The sequence below is a fragment of the Equus caballus genome, chromosome 31 (assembly GCF_041296265.1).
Source record: "Equus caballus isolate H_3958 breed thoroughbred chromosome 31, TB-T2T, whole genome shotgun sequence".
Classification (NCBI taxonomy): Eukaryota; Metazoa; Chordata; class Mammalia; order Perissodactyla; family Equidae; genus Equus; species Equus caballus.
Window position 1 is genome coordinate 3,641,045 of NC_091714.1, and position 26,487 is coordinate 3,667,531.

Here is a 26,487-nt window from a genome sequence, read left to right on the forward strand (position 1 = left end):
TTTTTAAGAATGGCCCTGAGTTAACATCTGTTGCCCATCTTCCTCTTTTTTTTTTTCTTCTCCCCAAAGCCCCCCAGAACATAGTTGTATATTCCAGTTGTAGGTCCTTCTGGCTCTGCTCTGTGGTATGCTGCCTCAGCATGGCTCGATGAGCGGTGCTAGGTCTGCACCCAGGATCCGAACTGGTGAAACCCTGGGCCACTGAAGTAGAGTGTGTGAACTTAACCACTCAGCCATGGGGCTGGCCCCCAATTTCTTTCTTTTTTTTTTTTCTTTGAGGAAGATTAGCCCTGAGCTAACATCTGCTGCCAATCCTCCTCTTTTTTCTGAGGAAGACGGGCCCTGAGCTAACATCTGTGTCCATCTTCCTCTATTTTATCTGGGATGCCTGCCACAACTCGGCTTGACAAGCGGTGCATAGGTCCACACCCTGGATCTGAACCGGCAAACCCCAGGCCACTAAAGTGGACCGTGCGAACTTCACCACTGTGCCACTGGGCTGGCCCCGCCTCATTTCTTTTTATTGCTGAATAATATTCCATTGTACGGATAGTCCATATTTTATTTAGCTAGTCATCATTTAATTTGACATTTAGGTTGTTTTCCTTTTTTTGGCTCTCATTTATAATGCTGCTATGAGCATTTGTATATAAGTTTTGTTTTGTTTTGATTTGGTGAGGAAGATTGGCCCTGAGCTAACATCTGTTGCCAATCTTCCTCTTTTTTTTTCACTTTTCTTCTCAAAGCCCCAGTACATACACATATATCCTAGTTGTAGGTCATTCTAGTTCTTCTATGAGGAATGCCACCACAGCATGGCTTGATGAGCAATGTGTAGGTCCACGCCCAGGATCCTAACTGACGAACCCTGGGCCACTGAAGCAGTGTGTGAACTTAACCACTTGGCCACAGTGCTGGCCCCTGTATACAAGTTTTTATGCGGATGCATGTTTTCATTTCTCTTGGGCATATACCCAGGAATGGAATTGCTGGGTCATATGGTAACTCTGTGTGTGTTTAATCATTTGAAGGACTGCCAGACAGTTTCCCAAAGCAGCCGTAGCATTTCACATTCCCCACCAGCAGTGTACAAGCCTTCCTATTTCTCCACATCCTCCCCAACGCCTGTTGTTTTTTTTTTCATTGTAGCCATTCTGAAGAGCGTGAAGCGGCATCTTATAATGGTTTTGATTAGCATTTCCCTCATTACCAATAATGTTGAGCATCTTTTCATCTGCTTATCCACCATTTGTATGTCTTCTTTGGGGAAATATTTATTCAAATCCTTCACTAATTATTTAGTTGGGTTATTTGTCTTTATATTATTGAGTTGTAAGGGTTCTTTAAACAGTTTAGCTACAAGTCCCCCTTATCAGATGTATGATTTACAAAAATCTCCCCCCAGTCTCTGATTTTTTTTTACATCTTTTTGTTTTCCCTTGAGGATCATGAACTCACAGAATTTTCTATACTGGTGTTTCCATCGTTTGTAGTCACTGTTCTTTTTGACACTCAAAATGTCCTGCATTTAGCCAGTGGGAGCCCCTCCAAGGATGGCTTCTTGTTCTGTGACACACCCCCTATTGTGTAGTGTCATCAAGGTAGAATTTCAGCCAGTGTGAGAAGCAGACGAGAGGGCTTTCCAGACTCCTGCAGTCACAACCCGAGAGCCCGGCCCCCATTGCCCAAGGACAGCTCTCTGCTGTCCCCACCACCGCCTAAGTCTGTGGTCAGAGATGTGAGCTACTGTTTGTGTTGATCTCTTTCTCCCCCAGCCTGGTTTTCACCACACACAAAACCAAACAATTGCACAAGAGAGCAGAGATGAGGACCCAGAGATAGCTATGACCCCTCTGACCTTTCTCCAAGCACAGAAATCCACAGGGATAACATCTCTCCTCAGTCTTTCGTCCTTGAAGAGAGGAGATAACGCTTGGAGGATTAAAGGCTGGTACAACACTTACAACCTCTCTAGGATTAAAACAAAAACAAAAAAAACCCTGTCTGCTTAGCAACAAAAGAAAGACGATAGCATGAAGGAGCATATGCTTAAGCTCCCTTAACAGAATAAAGGGAACTGAGAAATGAACGTTCATTGAGTCTATTGTTGACAGTATCAGGCCTTGTACAGATATTGTTCCTTTTCACTCTCACAAAAACTCAACGTGTATGATACGATATTTACTGTTTTCATTTTATAGATTAAAAAAATGAGGCCTGGGGAGTTTGAATAATTTGCCACATACAGGCAGCTAAAAAGTGGCAAGGCTCACTCACCTGATTCAAAAGTCTGAGTTCTACCAGTGCGCACTCAGGCTCAGAGGGCGTGGAAGTACCAGCAGGGCACACAGCCACTGGAACCCTGGGACCCTCAGTCCCACAAGATGCTCCTTCCAAAAGGGGTCTGTGGTTAAGGAAGTTTGGGAAATGCTACATAGAATAAGCTTCTTTTACGGTATCACAATTCATATGAGCTTAGCAAAGGCTCTGAGAAGAGCTGCAGAAAAAAAATAACCTTGTCTGATTCAAATAAGTTTCCAAAACACATTTGACCAAGAAACCACTCCCTCTCCATTTTTCCCTTTCACAGATCAACGTCAGGTGTGACCCATTGAGATCCTAAAAGAAAATGAATCTGAGTCAATCACAGGCTTGCTATTTTAATTGTCAAAGGCATTTATTTTCTTCTTTAACGTCATTTTGAATAGCCAGCATATGTTCATTGCAAACTTCAAAAAGAAACAAGAGTATACAGCGAATAGCTGCCCTCCACCCCTCACCCTCTTAGCCATCCTTAGAGGCAGCCGCTGTTAACATTTCTCTTTTATGTTTGCAAACATAAATTTATATATTTTCTTTGTCCCTACGTACAAATGAGTAACAAACTTTACACATGATTCTGCACCTTGATTTTTTCTTAGAAATCTTAAAGATCTTGGGGCCAGCCTGTGGCCTAGTAGTTAAGTTTCGGGGGCTCCCCTTCAGTGGCCCAGTTTGGTTCTGGTTCCCAGGTTGCAGACCTACACCACTCATCTGCAGCACTGCACCACTGTTGCAGTGACCCACATACAAAATAGAGGAATATTGATGCAGATGTTGTCTCAGGGTGAATCTTCCTCAAGCAAAAAGAGGAAGATTGGCAACAGATGTTAGCTCAGGGCAAATCTTCCTGGGCAAAAAAAAAAAAAACCTTAAAAGATCTTCCCATATCAGCAGACATAGAGCTCCCTTATTATTTTAAGCGCTGTATAGATTCCAACGGAATGGATGCACCATGATGTCTTTAACTCTCTCTCTGTGGATAGGTATGTAAATAGTTTCCAATCCTTTCGTATTAAAAATAATGCTGTACATGTGAAATTGCACGTTTACTTGTCTACCCTAGGAAAAGTCTCTAAAAATGGACTCGCTGCGTCAAAGGACATGTCCATTATTACTGTTAATAGATTCTGCCGCATCGTCCTCTAAAGAGGCGTTTAGATTCCGATTTATATTCCCGGCAGCGATGTCCCAGAGTCCCTGTTTCCTATACCTTCACCAAACGCATTTTAAATGACAATCGTCTACATTTTGGGCCAGTATAAAACATCAAAAGAAAAAAATAGCCAAACCAACCAACCCCACACCCTGAACAACCGAAACCTCCCGTTTTCCGGTCTGACTGGCGCATCCGCCCGGCCCAGCTAACGGTCCCGCTCCCCGCGGCGTGCACGCCCGCTGGTCTATGCAGCCTTTATCGGGGCACAGGGATGCGTGCTCCCGGACTGCCTCCTCCCTGCGTCCGCTCCTCCGGCTCGAGCCCGCTGGCCCGGGCGGCCGCGCCGGGGCCCCCGGAACTGCAAAGGCCTGCCTGCGACCCGGGCCGCGGCGCCCTTGCGGAGACGAGGACGAGAACCCGGTCCGCCGTGCCGGGAGTGTCACCTTCACGCCCGGGGCGCCGTGAGCCGCGGGCGCCTAGCAACCGCCAGCCAATCCCCGCCGGGCCCCGGCCGTTTTACGGCAGCAGGCCCCGCCCACGCGTGCCGCCGATGGGCGGGGAGGAGGTGTGCGGCGCGCTCCAGCCAATCCGCGCCGCGGTCTCCCGCTCGGCGCCCTCCCATAGGCCGAAGGCCGAGCGGCGCGGCGCGGCCGTAAGGCGGGGCCGGGCTGTCGTGAGGCGGGCCCGCGGGCGGGCGCGCTGTCCGCGGTCTCCGCTGTGCCGGGTGTCATTGGGCTCCGAGGCGCGGCGGCGAGGGCACCGCGGGCGGTGTGTGTCCGGCTCGGCCATGGCGGGCGCGTTGGTGCGGAAGGCGGCGGACTATGTTCGGAGCAAGGACTTCCGGGACTACCTCATGAGGTGAAGAGTCTCCCGGGCAGGACCCCGGGACCACCGAGGGCTCCGGGAGTCCGGTGCCGGCTCCGGGACGAGGGGCCGCGAGGGCGCGGGCGCCGGGCAGCGGCGCTGGACAGTGGGGCGCGGTGGGCTTCGCGGAAGCGGGGCGGGGGCTGCAGACAGCGGCTCGGGGTCTGCGGGCAGCGGGGCGAGGGCTCCGGACGGTGGGGCGCGGGGCCGGGCAGCGGGGCAGGGGTCCGGGCAGTGGGGCTGGGGCTCCGGACAGTGAGATGGAGGGGTCTGGGCAGCGGAGTGAGGGGCTCCGGGCAGCGGGGCCGGGGGTCTGGGGCCGCGGGGCTGGCCGGAGCGCAGGTGGAGGACCCCCGCCCTGGCGCAGACGGGAGCCAAGAGCCGGGCCGGTTTCCTGGTGGGTCCCCTCCAGGTCCCCGGAGTGGGGCGGGGGCTCTTCCCCGCTGCATCTGCCGGGCAGTTGTGCGCCAGGTGTGCTCCAGGTGTGCGCCAGGTGTGCGGGGGGACGTGCCGGGTTGGGCCGGGAAGTGCCAGGCGGGGGCGCTGTGGGAGCGTGCGCGCGGCGCTGCAGGTGTCCCAGCTCCTCTGCAAGGACGGAGATCCAAGGAGCTGGGGCGAATTCGCCTCTCCTTTTCTGCAGCAAGGACTTTAAAAGTGTCTAAGCGTGGGAGGCAGTTGAATCTGAAATATTCTTATATACGAATGTTCTGGCAACCGGAGTAAAATAAGGTGTCTCCAAGGGCATCCCTTTTTCTGATTCTATTTTTCATTAATTCCTCCTTTCCAGTTACAAACAAAGGGCGTTCATGGCTGAATGGCCTGAAGACACACTTTGCTGATTTTATTGTCACGTCTAATCGGAGACGTCTGCTTTTATTTCACAGTTTTTGCTATAACTTTGAAACAGGTTTAAATAGTTTGTTTAGGAGTATACTTTATACTTAATTTTTCTGTGTTCAATTTTAAAGTCTAGGCAAGTATAGGGCTGCAGCGTTTTTTTTTTTTTCAATAGTTAGTAGTGTGGTAAAGAGGTAAGGTGATGAGAGCTAAGAAGTCAGTCCTAGCATAACCATCCAAAGGGTACAGGATGAAGGCAACTGAATTTTACCCAAATAAAAAGGATTGATTTTCTTAAATCCTGAATTTTATTGCAAATACTATTTGCTTCTAATTTTACAAAGCAGTAGGGTAAGAAAGATAATGCCGTCTGCCATATGGGAGAGTAAATTAGGAAACAGAAGCTTTGCTCCCACCTTTCCAAAAAAGAAGCTTCTGTACTTAAATAGGACTATGACTAATTAAGGTAGATGTTTAGTATTGTGGAGCAGAATGATTTATCAGATGAACGTGCTGGAAAAATCTGAGCAAAGTGGTAATATGAGGATGTGTTCTTAGTGCTGGCAATTGGGTTTCTCTATGGCTTTGAATATCATCTTAGTTTTTCACTAATGTTTTCTCCTTTGTATTATAAGCCTTTCTAATAGGTACAGCTCTGGATGAAACTGTATAATATAATTAAGAATAAAGGGTTTACACTTTATCCATGTATTCTGATGAGTAACAAACTTCCCCCCCATGGGTACCAAAATCCTCTGATGCTCAAGTCCCTAATATAAAATGGCCTAGTACCTTGAATACCACGGTTGGTTGAATTTGAGGATACTGAGGCCCAACTGTATATTTTTTTCTACTGGATAGCTTTCCAAGAGCCAGGCTTTCCAGTTAAGTACATTGATATATGTTCTAACCTTTTTTCTCAAATTAAGTACACTTAGCTTTAATGTTTATATACTTTCTTTTTCCTTTATTGCTTTAGCTGAATTAAGCTTTAACTAAATAAAGAAGAGAATTGCAGTGTCTAGGAAAGTACTGCCTGGTAAGGGCACCAGACTGGGGTTCGAAAGAATGGCCACTAGCCAAGCGATCCCTAGCAAGTCAGTCCCAGGGGACTTTAGTTACCCTGTCTAGGAAGTGGGTTTAATGGTGATGCGGATCTGGTCAGTTTGCTGAGAAAATTAAACTGGATGCCAGATGTGAAACTGCTTGGAAACTCCAAACCACTATACTTTTTATTATATCCTGGTATTTTTTGTGAGCAGAGACATTTTAAAAAGTACTGTTGTGGAAAAAGTCAAATCTTAAGTGTGAGGTATAGAGCTCTGTGATTTTGACCTGAAATATCTTCTGTGAACTGAACAGGTGAAGCAAGTTGTCAGGCTGGCCTGGTTTCCTCGCCGTTCTTGGCAGCAGTGGGATTTCATACCAGCTCTGCCCATCCGTGACTGGGGCAGAACTCTCGCCAGAAGCTCTTTATTTGAGCTTTTTTCCCCTAGAAAGAGAAACCTTTCTGCCTAGAACTCATCAAGAAAGTTTTCCCTATTTTTTCTTCCAGCTTCTTGCACAAAGCCCCTGCTTTCTTTTTGCAAAGGAGAACAAAGCATAAAGAAGAGAATTTCCTTATGGCTCTCTTCCGATCAGAAGTGAAGTCTACGCCTTCCTTCTCACCTCATAACTTGTTCTGCCTACTCTCTGCTCCCTATCCACTAAAGAGCTGCTGCATTCTTTTCACAGCCTACTGAAGGGGTACGGAGGTTTTCTCAACTAAAGCTGTTTTAAAATTTTAAAAATGACTTTGTTAACAACACAGTTGAGTTTCTCAGCAAAAATTTAAAATCCTATTTCATACAAATTATAAACTCCTATCAATCACATTTATAAATAAGATTGAAATGTCTGTATTGCTAAAGTGGATTCCCAAGTCTATTTTAAAATGTTGATTTTCTTCACCAAGAAACAGGTAAGAGAACAGGCTCCAACCGAAGGCAGCATGTGGGCTATGATTGGATCTGGAATGGAAGAAAACAGCTGTAAAAGCTTAACTGGGACAGTTGGGGACAGTTAAACAGGGCCCCAGTATTAAATAATATTAAGTAGGTATTGGCCATTGTTAGATGTGATGGCATTGTTAGATGTTATTAACCCTAGGCGATGAGTCTGAATGCTGGGTTTGAATCCCGGCCCTGTTGCTTTCTAAGCTGTGTAGGCTTGGGCCAGTTACTTAGGTTTTGTGCTTTGGTAGCTGTTTAATGACATAGCGGAGTACTTGACCAAAGTAAGTGTCCATTTGTTTTTTATTATTAATATTCCATGTTTAGTCCCCTGGGTTCCTGGAACTCTCTTCTTGGTGCCTTCCATCTCTCCTTTCACTGATTTCTTCTTACTTACCTTAATGAGGATCTTGAATCCAGAACTTCCTGGATCTCTGTTCTATTATATGTTTTTCAAGAAACTATTTCCTTGCATACCTTATTGTTGGACTAAAAGAAAGTAGCTCCTTTTTGCACTTTTTTTTGTTTTTGCTCTTTTTGCTCTCCTCTCATTGTCCTCTTGAATTTTAGTTAAGAAGAATAAATGAGAATGAGCCAATAGGTTTTGAGGTAGGACATATATTTTAATGATTGAGTCAACCAAGGTGTGTGCATATTTATTCTAGAGATTTGCCCCTCTTCCTGAGAGAGGTGAACGGATGTGTATATGCACCTATGTATGTGCCAAGGACGTTTTCTTAAATAGAACCTCGATCATGGAGTATTTTAAAATCAGTTAATCAGTTAGCATGGTTATACATCTGAGTTAGTTGAGTGTTTGCAATGAATATTCTCTGGTTAATAAGGTATTCTATTCTAAGTTTATTTTAACTTCTAAGAGCTTTAGGAATTTATACTTATTAACCAGGCGAGAAGTTGCAGTGGAATAACAGGGAATCTTTCCCAAATGATAAAGAGTTAGAGTTGGAAGGGATCTTAGAAGTCAGAGATAACTCCAACACTTCATTTGCCACACAAGAAAGCTGATATCCAGACAGAGCAGAAAACTTGAGACCCTCTGGGCACAAAACTTGTGAAGCCAAAACAGGGATGTCCGTTTAGGATTTAAAGGAAAAGAGTCATGCACAAGAACGGTTTCGAAAAGAAGTAAGGTTCACGTGTTTTTTGTGCACCTTCTTTCCCTGCATGTGCCTCCATTCTCTCTGCCAAGCTGCTCCCTATCCCCTACCCTTGGATTTCCTTCCCTGGCGTATCACTGACCTTCAGAAATTTAATGAAGCCCGGCATGTTGCAGCAGAACCGACCATAAGAGTTTCTTGCTACCTGGACAGGCCAGTTTCCAGAGATCTTTTCTGTCGTCCAATTTAGTTGACCAGCTAAATACAGTTGCATATCATGCATTCTAATTGCTAAAACTCTCCCCTCATTTCAATTTGAACCAGAAAATCAGATGAAGCTTGGTGAGAATAAATGAAATGCAGGTGAGCATTTTCAGCCTGCAAGAGAATAGCAGTCTAGAATATCTCAAAATCCTACCCCGCTTCACTTTAAGTAGTGTTATAAATAGACTGTGCTAGGCGGCCGTTTGCCTCCTTTCAGTACTGTATAAGCACCTTATAAATTACCTAAATTGCTCACAGTACTTTCAGAGAAAGCTGGCAATTACTGGCAGTAATTTTAGGAAAATAAGAAACAGATCGGCAATGTCTGGGAGACATTCTGAAAATAAAAATGGCCTTAGAAGAAACCTCGAATCAGCCAGTAACTATTCCAAATTAAGGAGAAAAACAAGTTAAAGTTTATTCTGTGGCTGTCATCCGCCTTCATCATCTCCATCATCATCCTCCGGAACTAGGATGATCAAGTTTCTCCTTTGTGAGAATTCATGATCATCAGTGAACCCAAGAAAACCCTTATATGGTTTTGGGGTTTTGGGGGGGGGGGAGGATAGTTTGTTTTGGGGTTTTTTTTGGGTTTTTTTTCACCTTCACTGAAATAAAATAAAGGCAGCATACCAAATAAAGAGAAAAGCAAGGATATTTTCTACACCGTTTTACATTACTATCCCCAAATTGCAGCTTGTGTGTTATTTATAAATTTATCTTTCTTTGGAACAGATACTCATACATACTAGGAAGTTCCCTTTTTTTTTTTTTTTTCCTAGTTTGGCTCTGCAAAAATTTGCTTTGTGGAGTTTTGACTGAATAGCTGATTCGTGTTTGGACGACTCTGACACAGAATTCTGGGATGTTGGATGTGGATTTTGTGTTTTCTAGGTATTCTCAGATTGTTTTACAATCTTTGGTTAAACCACGATTAAAGGGAACGATCAGCATTATTTCTGTGATCATTTCACGGGTGACGTTCGGATTGAGCAGCTTGTGAAGACGGAAGTTAGTGCCCTCCCCTTCACGTCCGTTTATAATCTGTACTAAGGTCACCTGTTGTAAAATGGGTGGAGTTTGAACTGTTGTACAATTTGAGGAAAGAGTCCTGAACTGAAAACTAAATTATCTCCACATTGACATTTTAAATTTTAATTACTACATCTTTTAAAATATTTTCATAGGGAAAAAATGTGCCTTTGGTGATTTACAGTTAAATAAGAGGCCTGTGTTCAGATCCTGAACAAGGATGTGTTAGGGAGCGTGACCCTGTAGGTGACTGGTCCATGATCCACTAGGTTCTGCTGCCTGCGCTGGCGAGGTCATCGACCCTCTGCCGTTAAGCACTGGTGTGGACCTGCTGTGAAGTACAGTGTTGGAAATGCAATTTGTTAAAACAATTTGCTTCACACTGAAAGACGGGCTCTTTCTAGGCTTGTCATATTTCGTGATAGAACCTGCTTGAAGTATATTAGTGGCACTATCAACCGATATCTTCATGCTGGAAGTTAGAACTCCTCGGCCTCTGAAATCAAAACAGCCAGAAGAGCTGTTTGGACAGGAGTGCGTTTCATAAAGGATTTATCGCTTTATTTCTCTAACTGAAACTTTCAGTAGCTAAACTTTAAGATTTTTGCCTTAACAGAACAATTAAGCTATATCCTGGAAAGAAGACTTGTCGTTTCGGAAATAAAAGTAATTTACTGTAAAACTTTCAGTGTTTTTTAAAATGCTATTACGTTTACCACTCAGGAAAAGAATTCACTTAACACTGAAGGTTTTTACTATTTTTTGAATGCCTTGTAAATGCTGGCCACCATTTGAGGTTCCAGACTTTCAGTAGTCGACAAAATATAAAATTACATGCCTATTTTTAGGCACTTACATTCTGCTGGTAACCTACTGGTAACCTATTAGTAAGTAAAAATGGAAGTTTCATTGTTAATAGAATTCTGCAGCATTGTGCTTCTCTCCAACTTGTCGTTTTCAAAGAAATGCCCCTTTAAGCCTGTGTTGTCTAGTTTGAGAGCCGCAAGCCACACATGGCAGCTGAGCACTTGACATGTGGCCAGTCCAAACTGAACTGTGCTGTGAGAGTCAACTCACACCAGATCTCAGAGACTTAGTGCAAAAAGAAAATGTGAACTGTCTCATCAATACGTTTTTATTGATTACATGTTCAAATTAAAATAGTTTTGATATGTTGGAGTAAATAAACAATAAAATGAACTTCTGTTGTCTCTACTTTTGTTAATGTGGCTCCTACAGATCTTTAAGTTACGTATGTGGCTCCTATTTGTGACTTGCATTATATTTCTACTAGACAACTCCACTCTAAGGATTAAGCTTATTTTTCTTAAAATTAAACTTTAATTTCATGAGGTCAAAGTTCTTAGGAGAAATGTGGCTAGATTTTCTCAGGGAAAAGAAAGGAACGTGTGCTGCTAATTGTGGTTCTGTTACTGAGACTTGAGTACCCGTGTGAGGCTGAAGTAACCTAATAGAACTGAAATCTTTCAAGGCATCTGATCTTCTTTTTCTTTTTTCCATGTCTCCCCTGTCCGAACCTCGGTGACTCTTCACAAAATAGTACGGTAAGAAAATTGTTTCTACTTCATTTCAGGTTTTTGCAGACTGTCTGCATTAACAAAGTTACGGACAGCAGACCTGGCTTCCTCTGTTTGAGATAGCATATCTAGCCACCATGACTGGTGAGTTATGGGCCAAGTGCACTCCCAGTGTCCCCTGGGTTCTCCTGGTCCACTCTGGATGGTAACTTCTCTGCAGGACCAATGCGTTGACTGATGAATATCTGGCAGAGCATAGACTAAATGTGTATTTCGGAAAAGGGAAGAGAGAACTAGAATCCTATGCTAGATAGAAAAGATGCATTATTAACTTTCTAAGCCTAGCTAGTTAAGTAAACTGGTGTTGCAATTAGTTTTATCTTTTATGTTGTTTTTAAGAAATATGTTTTAGGTATAGCTCAGTGCTTGCAATCACAAGTGTATACATAACCCTTAGCTCGCAGAGCCCTGCTTCGTATAACCCTAACACTCATCATACTGAAACTCTGAATACCGGCATTTGGCCCCAAGTCCCTGGGGCTACTTAAAGTTTCAGATTTCTGCCATGGTCTTACTGCGTGGCCCCAGCTGTGAGGGAAGACGCCTGTGTGCCTGGTCTAGATAAGCCCCTCGTAGTGTAACTCTTCAGGCTCCATTACAGCCCCAGGTCTCTGCATGATAAAGTGGGCATCAAGACCACCATGCAGAGTGGGTCAGTGGAAAGAGATTAAACAGAGAAGAGGAAAATGGAGCAAAGTGGAGAAAGGCCTGGTCCAAAAGGAGGAAAGGAAGATGACTGGATGATGGAGAGTGAACAGTGAAGTGACACCCGAGGACAGGACAGGTGGGAGAAGAAGTGGGTGAGGGGGGCAACTCTCCCGCAGAGGTCTGGTGGGTAAGGGCAAAGGGAGATGGGCACCCCTCACCTCAGCAGAAGACACAGTCACGTTGCAGAGTGAGTAGCTTAGATGGTACCCAGGCTGGAGGCAGGAGGACGAATTAGCCGCCCCAGAGCCTCAGAGAGTCTGTCTTCCAGCTGCACCTAATTCACAGGGCTCCTGACTCGGGTGTTAGGCTCTTGAGCACTTGCAGTGCTGGCCTAGGGGCGCTCTGACGATTTCATGGCTGCTTAAGGCATAGGCCACATGCTTACCTTTGAGCGTGTTAAGTAAACATTTCAAAAATACTCTTATATTGTGCCAAATGTAATTCTCATTTGTTCTTCTAGTATTTCCCTTATTTCCCACTTCTGTGGAATTTTTGGATTTACTGACTCCTGGTCAGCCTTAGAAATGCAGGTCTAGACATGTATTCTGCTGTCTGAATTTCCCTTAAATTCTCTGACCCGCAGAAGTCGAGCACTGTTTGATGTCCTGATGACTACACAGGGTGTTTAGCCAACAATGTGTGGTTTCTTTCCTATTTTAAAATAGTGTTTGCAAATTGTACATTAATAAAACAATTTTTAATTTCATGGGGAAAGCCACTGGACTTATTTCAGCCTCAGAAATTAAATTAAACTGGATGTTGCTGCTGTTACCCATGAACATCTTAGTTTTGGTATCCTGGGATGGCTTAGTTGTAGAATGAAAAACTGATGGTCCTTTGTTTTTAATACAGGTTTTTGCTGTTACTTCAAAAGTATTTTCCAATCTTAGCTTCTTTGTATCTGGGGTTCTGAGTGTAGACTTCTGGGTTCTCTGATCTTAAAATAGCTCATGAGCTGAAAAGCCGTGTCTTCCCTTATTAAGTTCCTTTCTTCAGAAAAAGTGTCCAATTTGGGTCTGCATTTTAAGAGATACATTGACAAATAATGAAAATTTGAAAAAGGAAGTTTGGGTAGATTTAAGTATTACGTTATGGAGAATAGTTCTCAAAAGGTTTAAGTTACGGCAAGCGTGAATTGTGTAAGAAGTTAACCTCATTTTAAAATTCTCTACATGGGACAATCAGATTACTGTGTTGTAATCTGAAAGTTGGTAGGGACCTTGGTAAACTGCCAAGTCCTTTCTAGCTCTGGGCTCACCTTGTAGGAACTGCTGATTCATAGGCAAACACTTGAACAATGAAATACCTCGTGTTAACCATCCATCAGTTAACCATTAAACCCACCAGATGTAAACGTGAACATTCATTTTCACATGTTTCACATTATTGTTTAAGAGAAATTGCAGCTGTTCACAGCATTGCCTTATCTTTCTCCTCTCATCTTTCCCTCTCATTTTTTATAGCACTTCTGGGGCCCAGTAGCGAACTGGGGTCTTCCCATTGCCGCCATCAATGACATGAAAAAGTCTCCAGAGATTATCAGTGGGCGGATGACATTTGGTAAGGATGCGGGTTTGAATAATTGAGAGAACTTACATGTGTATAATTCTAGCATAATATAGCTCCTGCTTACACTTTAAGTTTGTAGCACCAGATACTACTGTCACTATTGGAAAGTAACATAAAGGATAGGATGGCGGGGCCGGCCCTGTGGCTGAGTGGTTAAGTTCGCGCGCTCCACTTCTGGCAGCCCAGGGTTTCGCTGGTTCAGATCCTGGGCACCGACATGGCACCGCTCATCAGGCCATGCTGAGGCAGCGTCCCATGTGCCACAGCTGGAAGGACTTACAACTAAAATATACAACTATGTGCTGGGGGGATTCGGGGAGAAAAAAGCAGAAAAAAAGAAAAGAAAAGAAAAGATTGGCAACAGTTGTTAGCTCAGGTGCCAATCTTTAAAAAAAAAAAAAAAGCATAGGATGGCATTGAAGGTGCTGCTTCTCCATAGTGAGGAAGAACCAGGACTACTTTGAAATATTTATCGGGGAAGTGTTAAGGGCTTGTTGCCTTTCAGTCTTAGTATACTCAGTTGAAAAATGTGTCCTCTTGAACTTTATTTGGAAAAAGTATCTTGTTTACTTGAAACCATGATATTTGACCATAAAACTATCATGAAGGGATTAAATAGCGATTCTTTCAGATAATGGATTGTGAACTGCTCTGGGGGACAGAAGAAGTGGCTAGAACTAATTTCAGCCAACTCTAGCTAACAAGTATGTTCCTAACATGTTGAAGTAATCAATAACAAAATACCTAACAGTAGAGTAAGATATCTGATGTGTTACCGTTCCTGGAAGCATTTAAGCAGTGACTTAATCATCCGTCAAAGGTTTTAGCAGAAGAGATTCTCTTCCTGATTCAGGCAGTTGAGCCATTGCTCTCTGTGGTCCCATCACCTCTGAGTCTTCCAAGTCGTAAGTCGTTGCTTCTCTTTCTCTGATGTTTTGGCAGCGCTCTGCTGTTACTCCTTGACCTTCATGAGATTTGCCTACAAAGTGCAGCCTCGGAACTGGCTTCTATTTGCATGCCACGCCACCAACGAAGTAGCCCAGCTCATCCAGGGAGGACGGCTGATCAAACACGAGTAAGCGGATTCCCATTCAGTCGTTCTTGTTGTGAGGAACTGGGGAGAGTGAGATGGAAATCTTCACAGGCGTCGAGGGGCCGGGCGGCAGGTGTGCGCGGATGTGCGTCAGCACTCGGGGAAGCTCGATTCAGAGCAAAGACATGCCGTTCAGTTTAAAACAGTGGTTGGGCAATTAGTACAATGCAATGCAAATCCATTTTTTAAAACATGAAAAGTAACATGAAATAGGATATTCCTGTTTCTATAAAATTGTCTGTTGAAATAAATGTTATGTAAGGCGTCTTCTTAAAGCCACCCCGGGCCTGTGAGGCTGCCAGTGAGGTTCTGTTTCTCATTGCGTTTTCCCCGTGTTTATTTCCAGGATGACTAAAAGGCCCCAGCAGGGCGGCAGTGGGAAATGAGGAGCAGCTCTTTGAAGGGGTGGCGTTGCCAGCTGCTGCTGCTGAGTCACAGATCCCGCCACCACGACCGGTCCTGTGAAGGAAAATAGGCTGAATGCTATTTTTATTAACCAGACTCTTTTTATAGAACTAGCAGAGAGTCTTTAACCCAGCTCTCTGCTGCCTTACAAATATGGAATATTATATTTCTCTTCATAAAGGGTAGCTGAAAATATGCAATCAATTTAATAATTCCCCATGATGGTTTTATCTGCAGTAATATGTATATTATCTATTAGAATTTACTTAATGAAAAACAGAAGAGAACGAAATTTGTAACTATTAGCATTTAAGTACTCAGAATTCTTGACTTTTTCTTTAATGACCATGAGACAACCAACAGCTGGCCACATAATTAAAATCTCATTGCCAGTGTTTGAAAAAGTATCTGTATTTCCATGCAGTGTGTTTATTGAAATGCTGTCATTTAATGGCAATAAATGATTTAAATATTTGTCAAATAAGTCTGACTGAATCTTAGTTAAGAAACTATAGAACTATATCCCTAAAAAGAGAATTATAGGTTAAAAAATGGAACTCCTTGAAAGTTGTTAAGTTGGCCGAGGGAAATGACGAGCTGGAAGGCCAGTTTCTGGAAAGCATTGGCAGTCCCAGCTCCTTGGAACGCGTTCTCTTCTGCGCAAACATTCGGAAATGCACCTGACAAAAACCCCAGGGTGACCGACTTCAGGCAAGCCGCCCAAGTGTTCTGGACTTCGGTTTCCTCTGAAGTATGTAGTCTCTGAAGTAGGTGATCTAAGAACTGTGCTGTTTTCCAGAGAAAACTGTGGAGCTCGCGCTCCCACAGGATGTGCTGATGGCCTGGCCGCCGGCGCTGCGCCGGGCACCCGGGAACGATGCAGCCCGTGGCCCGGGAGCTGCTCCCGGAGGAAGCGTCCTGAGAACGCAGTGCTGATTTCTTAGTTCACGTTGTGCACTTAAGGTAGGAGTTTAAAGACTTCACAGTGAATAGGGGCACGATTCCGTCTTCTCTGTGTTGGTCGTGGATGAGAGCGGCAGAGGCAACGCCGACCTCCTCTCAGCCAGCCTGTTCCCGCTGACTAGTTTCTCTTCTGTCACTTTTTCTTTTTCCCGTAAAGGTACTAGACAGCTTACAAAGCATTTTCGTAATGTTCCCTCTTTGGAGCCGCACACAGCCCCGGGAGGCCAGCAGGACTGGGGCTGCTTCCATTTTATACGTGAGGGAACCTGGGCGAGAAGCTGGGAAACGCCCGGTTCCTGGCAGGGCTGGGGCGCCACACCTGCTCCAGGCCTCTTCCTGCCTCCTGGCATCCGGGCCCCGGCAGGTGACAGCTGGGAACAGTGCCCGTCTTCGGCTGGCTCGGGCTCGTTCCTCCAGTTAGCCGGACTTGAGGTTGGGTAAGAGGAACTAGCGTTAAGCACCTAGATGAGTTTAATTAAGCTGAAACAGTGTGTTCTACTTTACTTATCATACGGGTAATGTTACTGGTAGAAGATTCCAACTGTCCAGAGGCATACAAAGTAACAGCTGAAGCTTGCTGTCTTTGCTCTTGTCCCGGCTCTCCAGAGTCAGACACTCAGCTTCTGTGCTTTGGGCTCTTCCTTGTGTCACCTTGGAAGAATTCTCATCCTACCCGTCTTAGTGCCAAGTGAGGAGCAAGGGCATTTTCTCTCCCTCCATCAGAAGGGTTTGTTAGCTCCCTGAAGAGGCGGCCTGTAGGTGTCAGCCCCACTGGAAACCTGAGGAGCCCCGGACCCAGCGCAGATGAGGCAGAGAGGAGAGCAGGAAAGGCCCCTGATAGAATGGGGTCAGCAGGCTGGTTCAGTGAGCTGTTCCCATGCACCTGATAAGAAAATACAGAGAGAGTGAGGCCAGCGAGGTCGTTTCTGCTTTCCAAAAGCTTCCTGTGATGTGAGAGAGAAACCTGGAATGAGCACAGACCAACACCTGCAAGGAAAGTATGCGCAAAACAGCGTTGCGCGAGGCAGGAGTTGGGCCGAGCGTCCGAGGGAGCAGTGAGATTGACTGTCCCAGATCAGAGAGACGAAGGAGCCAAACAGGAGGCTGACCTTGCTCCTGGCTGCCTCCAGGTCTCAGCAGGCTCCCACCAGTCCCACTTTCTCTCTGCACGGAGCCCCCAGTGCTGGCGGGGACAAAGGCAGGGACACAGAAGGAAGAGTAGCAGCGGGACAGGGTGTGAAATGTCCAGCTAGGATCTGAGTCCTAATTTCTTTTTTTATTTCTTGAGGAAGATTAGCCCTGAGCTAATATCTGCTGCCAGTCCTCCCCTTTTTGCTGAGGAAGACTGGCCCTGAGCTAACATCCATGCCCATCTTCCTCTACTTTATATGCGGGACGCCTGCCACAGCATGGCATGCCAACCAATGCCATGTCCACACCCAGGATCCGAACCGGCAAACCCTGGTCTGCCAAAGCGGACTGTGCGAACTTAACCACTGCGCCACTGGGATGGCTCCTGAGTTCTAATTTCATATAGCATCCACACCAAGATAAAAATCTATTCCACAGCAAGATTTCCTTTGTTTTTTTAAAAGTTCTTGGTTGCTTTAAAATCGCCATATCCAATGTCTATCATTAGCAACAAGGACGCTTGGGCCAGCTGGGCATTCAGGGTATAAGTGATAGCCTTCTCTAAAGAAGAATGACCAGCTGTTAGACTTCCTTCTCACTGATCAGGAGGCGGCAGCCGTCCCGGCAGCATGGACTCCTAGCCCTGGGCGAGCCCTCCCTGCTCTTTTATCCTGGGCATTTGCCGAGCGAGCTTTGTCTCCTAGAGATGTTGGAAGCGTGTTACACAGAATGTGGTAGGTGTTGGGTCTGCACTAAGAGCAGTGTGTGTGGTAGTGTTCCATCAGATCTGGTGCCTTCAGAGTGGTCGGTATGGTTAGGGTTCTGGTATGTGTTAGCAGCAGACCCTGCTGGCCCCGTGAACATGCTGACCGTGAAAGGGTCAGCATCTCAAGGAATGATGGTTGGTCACTAAAACATGAAACACCGAAATTGGGTTGATGAAAACTTGATTACGTCGAAAGCCCAGTGATATGTATTCAAAATGTTCGATTCCCACGTACAACATCCTCTCTAAAAATAATACTCAAGGGCTCCAAATAGTTCTCATTTCAAATAATAAAACACAGAGTTCGAAGACACAAATGCGTTGTGACCATCTTCCAAGATGAAGTGACACTGTCATTACAAACGTGCCTTGATGGTTTCAGCCACAGAGGCATTTCCTTTGTTATGATAAATTCACGGGGCAGGGGTGACAATTGAGAAGTACTGCACAACCCAAACCTCCTGCTCAGGCAGCGTGTGGGCTGGCTCTCGAGGTGCAGCTGCCTGGGGGCACGACTTGCCAGTGGAGGAGACAGTTGAGAGGTCGATGGCCTTGTTTCCTCCTCTGCCACAGTTGGCTGCGAACCACCTGCCCCCTCCCCTTCTGGTCCCGGCTCCACACAGCCCTCAGGCATTCTGGACCTCAGCTGGGTTCAGTTACTCGTCTGCTTCCATCTTCATCTTGGTCCCGCGCATACTTTCTCAGACTCATTTGTACGGAGCATTTACAGACCCAGAGAAAGTCAGCACGAGTGGTGACTTCTGATGCCAGACCTTACCCCAGATTGCTCAGGAGTCATTTGATTGTCTCAAAAATGACTTCCGTTCTAAGATCTAGAAGAGAAACGAATGTCAAGACCGTGTCATCCTCAAAAGCAAAGCCCGAGTTACCTGGGGCTGTAGGCCTAGGCAGGTGAGTGGCCTCCAGGAGGGTGAGGGCTGGACCGCAGAGAGCTGTGGAGAGAGGTGCCGTCCCCATCGGACATCCCAGTCCTCACCCTCTGACAGGGCAGCTGTGGGGAACGGTCCTAACCAAGTGGGCCCACAGGGCTCCTGGGTTTTGTTGTTTTCGGTGCATGTAACAGTAAGCACAGAAAAGTTGCTTGGGGATTAGCTGCACCCTGACACCTTTGTTACAAAAGCTAGTCGCAGGTCAGGACCTGCTTCACCTACAGGCGTCTTAAGCAAACATTCATTAGCCAGCAGGCCCAGAACCCCGCTGGTCACCTGTATTCCTGATGGGCTTCAGCCCTGATGGCTTTCAGGTGCTTCAAAAGGCCCGTCGGAGGCAGAGGCCACATTTCAGCCCCACTGATAACTCCCACCGAAACACAATTCCATTATGGTGGCTGCATGGTGGTTTCCTGTTTCTAGTTATCAGGTAGCCTGCTACAAGCTAGTTTACTCCATTAACTGAGACTGGTCACTCACACCAAACATGGTCCCTACTGAGAAGGCAGGATGAATGCTCAACTTTTTCCTTTTCTTCCCAATTGTATAAGTAAGGAACTGATTCAATAGCTATTCCAGTTGTAACAAATTATTTTGAATTTTTTTTACTATTTCTCTTTTGATCATTAATTTTCATAGATTGAATGTGTTTTTATCAACTCCAGTTATTATTTTTGTTTTGGGGTTTGTTTGTTTTTTTTTAACTCCTCATTTCCCCGTCCCCCTGGCCCCTAGCTAGACAAAATATTTCTAATCACGTTGACTGGTGGCATGAAAAAGTGAGGAAGTGAAATATATATTTGCCAATACTAGAATAATTAAGTGAATATGACCAATTTTTTCAATGAGCATTATTTGATAAACATTATTTCATCCTGTTTATGTGAAAATTTAAACAGAGATACATACATAGAAGGAGAGAGAGGGCAATAGGACTAGAAACGTGTTTACTGAACTGTTAACATTGTTTTGGGTAGTGGGTTTTAAGGTGATTTTTATGTTTTTTTTGTAAGCTCGCGTTTATTTTTTTCAAAGTAAGCAGATATGAGTTTTACAGCTGGAATAAACTTATTTTTAAAAGAAAAACAATCTTATCGTGCATTTTTCACTTTTTTAGACATTGGGAGAGTATTAACCAAAAGAAACAATGTTTGCAATGGCTCCCTGTCTCCTACAGGATGGGGAGTGAAATGTTAGTGGAGAGTGAAAGCTACATCCACGGAAAATGGACATTAACTTGTTCTCAGTTGTGTGATTGATGATTATAAATTTAATCAGAGTTTAGAGACAAGAAAATCAGTGTGAAGTGGAGTCCTGGAACAGGGGTTCATGCAGAAGATGGGGCTTTATGTTGGGACCCTTGATCTTGTGACCCAGTGTGAACACGTAGAGGTTAAAGGTAAGTATCAGGATTTGTGAAAGATTTAATTTTGGGTCAAGCTTTAAGTAAATGATAAATTTTGTTTTATCATTTTTACTGAGGTATAATTGACATATAACATGAGATTTCAGGGGTACAACATAATGATTTGAAGTTTGTCTATATTGCGAAGCAATCACCACAACACCACAATAAGTTTAGATAACATCCATCACCATATGTAGTTACAAAAATGGTTTTTCTTGTGACAAGGACTTTTTGGAAGGACTCTAACAACTTTCAAATATGCAATAAAGTATTAGTAACTGCAGTCACCATGCTGTGCATTCCATCCCAGTTCTTACTTTATAACTGGAAGGTTGTACCTTTTGACCTCTTCACCCATTATCATTCTTGTTGGCTCAGATGGCATTCCTTTGGGCAATAGAAGCCCCTCTAAAGGTGCCTTCTGCTACGACCCCACTCATCTTTGAGAGTTTCCGTGTGTTCTGGCACAAGATGCCTCCCACCCGCACTACCTTCCTGCCCCCAACAGGGGACGTCTCCCAGAGAGCTCTGGCTCCATGTGGAAGGAGTGGTGTTTGTACCCAACATACAAGCTCTTGGCAGATCTTGCTGCTAGAGGGACGTCACTTCTTGGCCATTTCAGTGCATGGTACTAAAAAGGATTTTTTAAATCATGAGTTCATGTTGATATTTCCACTTGAATTCTAGTATAGTATTCCAGTTAATTTTTTTTCTTTTCATAATTGAACCTTTGTATACTAAATAGCATTATTTCTAACAACACAAACATTTCATTGCTTTCTTTACCCAACTATAAAAGAAAAATAGTCTCCCAGTCATACTATTATTATCATAAATAATGAAACTACTGAATAAAAGCTCTAAATTTTCCCTCATGTGTCCTGAGACTGCACGTCCTGAGTAAGTTTGAAGTAATAGTTCTAAATTCACTTAAGATAACCTTTGACTGTATGTTGCGTAAGCACTTACCCAACGTAGAGTTTGCTACAATCGTTCACATCCATTTTAGCATGAAGGCTTTTGCATCCATCAACTCATAGTTGTGAGAAGGCGGTAGCTTTTGGCTAGAACTCTTAGTACAGGAGGTGGAAGGTCAGTCTGCCAAGGCGCTCTGAGGTCACACAGCCATCTGAACGATTCGCTCTCCACCAGTGCTTTCAATTCTAGTCTGACTACACTGGAAACAAAAATCTGCCTTTTACTGTTTAATTTCCAGTACTGTTACAACCAACATAATTTAACTTTCTAATCTTGTCCTAACGTGAAAGTTTCATCTTTGCCTTTTTGAGTTATGACTTTTCTCTTTAAATAAAAATAATGATATCCAGTCTTTCTACATACACACTGTGTTTTCACACCAAGGCTTCCATGGCATCAATTCAAATAATTCAGTTAACAGTCCCTTGACTTTGTGTGAGTCGGTGTTTACTTTTCCCCTGGGGGAGAGTGTAAGGAGAGCTATGGAATCTCCAGATCCCACAGGATGAGCACAGGTGATGTATGTAAAGAGAGCTCTTTAGGGTTGTGTCAGAAATCTATTCACTCAGAAGTCAAACTAAAGGCAACTTTGCTTTATTTGTGTATTTTCCAGCACAATTAAATACCCTTCAAGTCGTTCACCCACCTCAAACCATTTAGTAACTATAGTTATTTACTCAAAAGAACAAACAAAAAAAAAGAGTCGTGCATGACCAGATTTGTGGAGTTTGGAAGAGCAGCACCACGTTTGGCATGGTTTTTGCCAAAAGTTAGGGTGAAGTTCAACTCGGGACAGCTCGAAGGCTGATGCGTGCGCCATTGCAACATCTCTGCTTCTGGCCGAGAGAGAAATAAGAGCACAGAGCAGAACACGCTTCAGACAGGCTCCAGGAGCGTGGCCCGGGCGTGCCGCTGTCCCTTCCTCTCTCTGAGTCCAATGCGCTTCCCATTTAACACGGAACAGAGAGCACTACACACACTGTAATAGACGGATCAGCAGATCCAGTCTTTTCAATTTTGCTTGTGGTTTAAATTCAACCACATTCCACTTTCTTCTAAAAGCCTTTCTAATTTCAGAATTATAATTACTTCCTGATTCTTTCAAAAGTTGCAACTTAGAGCAAAGAGTAGGTCTTTAAAAACAATTGGGGTACATAAGCCAGTTGAGGGGTGGGGAACAAATCTTCGCAGTTACTTTTTCTAGACAGCTGCCTTGAAAGCTCTCCAGATCCATGAGATAGCATCTCAGTCGAACAGGTGAACTTACGATGTTTTAAAAATAGTCTAAAAAATCCTGGAACATGTGAGGGAGAACTCTGCAGCTTTTATTTGAAAGTCTTCCTTTTCATTGAGAAAACAGAATTACAGCAGCCCTCTTAGAGGCGTGTACGTTTTCAGTTTCGGATCAGCTGTTTTAGGTCGTATAACATCTTGGGTATATCTGGGGCCTTCTGCCCTCAGGCAGTTCTGAAGATGTTTGCTTTTCTCTCCTCTGTTAGACTGTAGGCTCCTTGGGGTCCCTGCGGGAACTTCTGTCACCATCCCAGCTCATAATATCTTAAACAGCCCCCATATATTTTAGGAAGTTCTCAAACTTCCTGTTTATCGGCTGTCTCGAAACCCGAAACCCGCCTCCCAAGCAGCCAGAAGCAGGGCGGGGCCTCCCTCTGTGCCAATCAAGCACTCTCATTTGGAAGTGAGAGTCACAAGAAAGCAGGCTCTCTGCAGAACATCCACTTCACTAGTCTACATGCAGCTTTCGCCACTGAGATTGGCCTCGGTTCTGGCAGCAGAAGCCCAGGCATTAATCTGGTGGTGGCAGCAGTGACAGCAGCGTTCTCATCTGTCCAGTCCCACTGCACAGTTTGGGTCTTGGTCCTGGCAGCATAGTCTCAAAGCCTGTTCCCAGTCCGCACGATTCTGTGAGTGACCTCACAGCCTTTAGTAAATCCCTTTTGTGCTTAAACCAGTCATTGTAGATTCTGTTTGCAATTAAGGGCTCTAACCAACCTCAGACAAGGAGCATGACCTCTTAGTCTGCATGTCCGCAATTCCTGATGAGGGTCAGTAGAGGTCATGTGCACCTGAAAATATCTTTTACAATTGTTACAATGCGATGTCTTCTTAGGCAAGACCAGAGTGTTGGGTTCCCGACTTTGCAGGCCCAGAGACTTTCATCAGTGCCCAAGTTTCTGCGAGCGCTCAAAAATCCAAATGTACTAGAGACGGAGGTATAAGACAGAAGGACTTCTTAAAATTTGCAATAATAAATATAAATCTTGGGGGCCAGCCCCATGGCTGAGTGGTTAAGTTTGCGTGCTCTGCTTCAGCAGCCCAGGGTTTTGCTGGTTCGGATCCTGGGCACAGACCTAGCACCACTTGTCAGGCCATGCTAAGGCGGCATCCCACATAACTCAACTAGAAGGATCTACAACTAGAATATACAACTATGTACTGCAGGGCTTCGGGGAGAAGAAGCAAAAAAAAAGAGATTGGCAACAGATGTTAGCTCAGATGACAATCTTTAAATAAATAAATATAAATCTCAAATGGACTGAAACAGCTCATGTTGTCAGGATAAGTGACTCTCTACATTTGACTACAATTAAAGAGTCTGGGAGTCAATTTAGAGCAGGAATCACTGGAACATAGATGAATGGAAGGAAGGACGAGGGGAGAGAGATTGAGAAAGAAAAGGAAAAGAAAAGAAGTGGTTCAAATGGAAAGAATTCATGGAAGGCCAAGCAGGGGACAACAGAAAACTCACGCCTAGAAGTATTATACCAAAACCTAAGAATATCGAAAGCAGAAAGTTCTAAAAGCTTCCAAAGGGAAAGAATTAATCATCTATAAGTAGGGTGACAAAACAACCTATCAATAAGTAGACCGTATGTCTTAGTTTACCCAGGACGGTCCTGGGTCACACCTACTGTCCAAGCTTAGTTATTGGTAGTGTCTCCTTCACTCTCAAAAGTGTCCTGGTTGGATGATAAATTATATTTTCACCCTTCCTACAAAGGAATAAGAGGCGAATTGATGGAGGGCTTCTCAATAGCAAAACAGTACAAGAGGATAATAGTGTGATGTTTTTAAAGTATTAAAAGAAAAGAACTTTGAATGTTAAAATTTTATCCAAATTTTCATTCAGATGTGAGAGTATGAAATAAACATTTTCGGTCACATAAATCCTCAAAAATTTTGCCATATGTTGAAAATGCTCTTGAAGGAAGGGTTCAGATGAGAAAAGAAACAGATCCAGGAGATTGTTAGAGGAGACATGGAATAAATAGTGATCAAATACCTAGGTAAAGTCTATTATATGACAAAACAGGAAATAGAGTGTATCCAGAATAGCCAAGAAGTACAATAGCTACACTATGGGAGTTGAGAGAAGACGGAGACCAAGGGACGTGATCATGTGCAAAAATCTTGAATTGTGAAGGGTACAATATAGATATTGCTAAGCTTACTACTAAGGGCAAATATGCATCATGACAGGCTTTAAGAGTAACCACTGTGAGGACAAAAATAAAATGTTTAGCTTTTAAATGGGCAGAATACCCAAAATGACCAAAAGAAAGCAGGAAAAGACAATAAAATAAATAAAAAGAAAGTTCAATAAAAGCAAAATATGAAATAAGACAGCAAAAACAAATCCTAATATATAGCCATTATAATAATTGTAAATGGATAAAACTTAAAAATATAAAGACTCTCAGACTGAATATAAAGTAATATCCAATGATATGATATCTAGAAGAGGCATGATTCAAACAGAAAGACCCAGAAAGACTGAAAATAAAGGATGGCAGAAATACAAATAAAATGTTAGCAAGTAGAATTCAGCATCACATTAAGAAAATAATTCACCATGACCAAGTGGGATTTATTCTGGGAATGCAAACTTGTTTCAATATTTGACAATACATTAATATCATATACATATGTACAGATCCAGGAAAACATCATATAATTATCCCCATAGATGCTGTAGAAGCCTTGGGCAAAATCAAAATGCATTCCTGATAAAAATTTCTCAATTTGGTAAAGCTAGCATCTTACTAAATAGAGCAACATAAGAGGCATTTTCACTAAGATCAAGAACAGGGTAATGATGCCCAGTATTTCCTTGACTCTTCAACACTGTATAAAAGCATTAGCCAATGCAATTAATTAGATAAAAAAAGTCAATTACAGACATAAGAATTGGTAAGGAAGAAGTAAAAACTATCTCTTTGCATATTATAGAAAAGTATACTAGGAAAACCCTAGAAAATCAATGATAAAACTAACTCCAACAATAAAAGAATTCGATATGGTAGCAGGATATAAAACTTACTTACAGAAATCAAGAGTCTTCATATACACAAACATTAACCAATCGGAGGACATGACAGTAAACAAAATCCTATTTACAATGGGAACAAAGAGAGAAAATCGTTAGGAAGAAGCATGACATGAAATACGCAAAACCCAAATGAGGAAAACTTTAAATTATTCCTAAAAGACAAAAAAATAAATTTGAACAAATGGAAAGAACTCCCCCCCGACCCTCCGTTCTTGGACAGGATGATTCAGCATTATAAAGATGTCAGTTCTCCCTAGATTAACTTAGGAATGCAATAAAATCCCAATAAAAAGATCAGTTAGCTTTTTTTTAAATGGAGTTAGACAAGTTACTATTAAAGTGTATACATAATAATAAACATACAATTATAGGTAGAATACAGATGAAGAGACTGGATACAAAGAGGTAGACAGCTTCTCTGACAGCAGTCACTAAGCAAGGAGGGTCAGAGTTTGAACGCAGCTCTTTAAGACCAGAACACACCACCTCACCACTAAGCAATGCTGTCAATCTCAGTTCCCAGTAATCGTGGAACGTTCGCCTAAGACTACAAGTTCTGAAATGTTAATTGCCCATAGTCATGCTAGCCAAGATGTTTGCCTCATTTTACCTGGTCTCAGCTCAAGTTTCATAAGAACAGTGCAGGCACTTGTCATCCAGCTGCAGTTTTCCTAACTGGAACTCGGAGAACACACAACCAGTCAGGGAATATAATTTTCACCATGTGGAAGCAAGATAACCAGTATGAGAAGAAGTCCTCCCAGAATGCCCAGGGCACAGAGCTGCTCCCCCAAGTGTAGGTCCTGACTGTCTGCTCTTTCTCCTCTTACATCAGCACTTGTGGTTTGGTCTACAGACAGAACAGCAAGGTCTAGACCACGAGTAATAATGGAGACGGCGCCTCCTGAATATGAGTTACGAAAGAGAGCGAGACAGAGCGGGAGAGAGAGCGAGAGGAAGAGAGAAAGGAAGGAAGGGAGGGAGGA

The 26,487-nt window shown here is 43.7% G+C and overlaps 1 protein-coding gene and 2 long non-coding RNA genes across 3 annotated transcripts; 1 reads left to right on the top strand and 2 right to left on the bottom strand.

The window, feature by feature from the left end:
* The first annotated feature begins 4,146 nt into the window (after positions 1–4,146).
* MPC1 (mitochondrial pyruvate carrier 1) lies at positions 4,147–14,538 on the top strand. Its single transcript, XM_070256475.1, has 4 exons — positions 4,147–4,336; positions 6,457–6,460; positions 13,354–13,450; positions 14,402–14,538. Exons 1-4 carry the CDS (start codon positions 4,266–4,268, stop codon positions 14,536–14,538), a joined length of 309 nt encoding a protein of 102 aa, XP_070112576.1. The 5' UTR covers positions 4,147–4,265.
* Positions 14,539–15,280: 742 nt separating this feature from the next.
* On the bottom strand, positions 15,281–21,352 carry LOC138921676 (uncharacterized). The gene is made up of 2 exons (XR_011434458.1): positions 21,145–21,352; positions 15,281–16,803 (listed from the first exon to the last, which is right to left on the bottom strand). It is a non-coding gene; the product is annotated as an uncharacterized lncRNA (long non-coding RNA).
* Positions 21,353–21,731: 379 nt separating this feature from the next.
* On the bottom strand, positions 21,732–26,297 carry LOC111771429 (uncharacterized). Its single transcript, XR_002805275.2, has 3 exons — positions 26,112–26,297; positions 25,497–25,561; positions 21,732–23,372 (listed from the first exon to the last, which is right to left on the bottom strand). It is a non-coding gene; the product is annotated as an uncharacterized lncRNA (long non-coding RNA).
* Positions 26,298–26,487: the final 190 nt, after the last annotated feature.

Coding starts and splice junctions, on each gene's coding strand:
- MPC1 (XM_070256475.1), top strand. CDS start 4,266: ATGGCGGGCGCGTTGGTGCGGAAGGCGGCGGACTATGTTCGGAGCAAG. Junction 13,451..14,401: donor CAGTGGGCGGATGACATTTG/GTAAGGATGCGG, acceptor ATGTTTTGGCAG/CGCTCTGCTGTTACTCCTTG.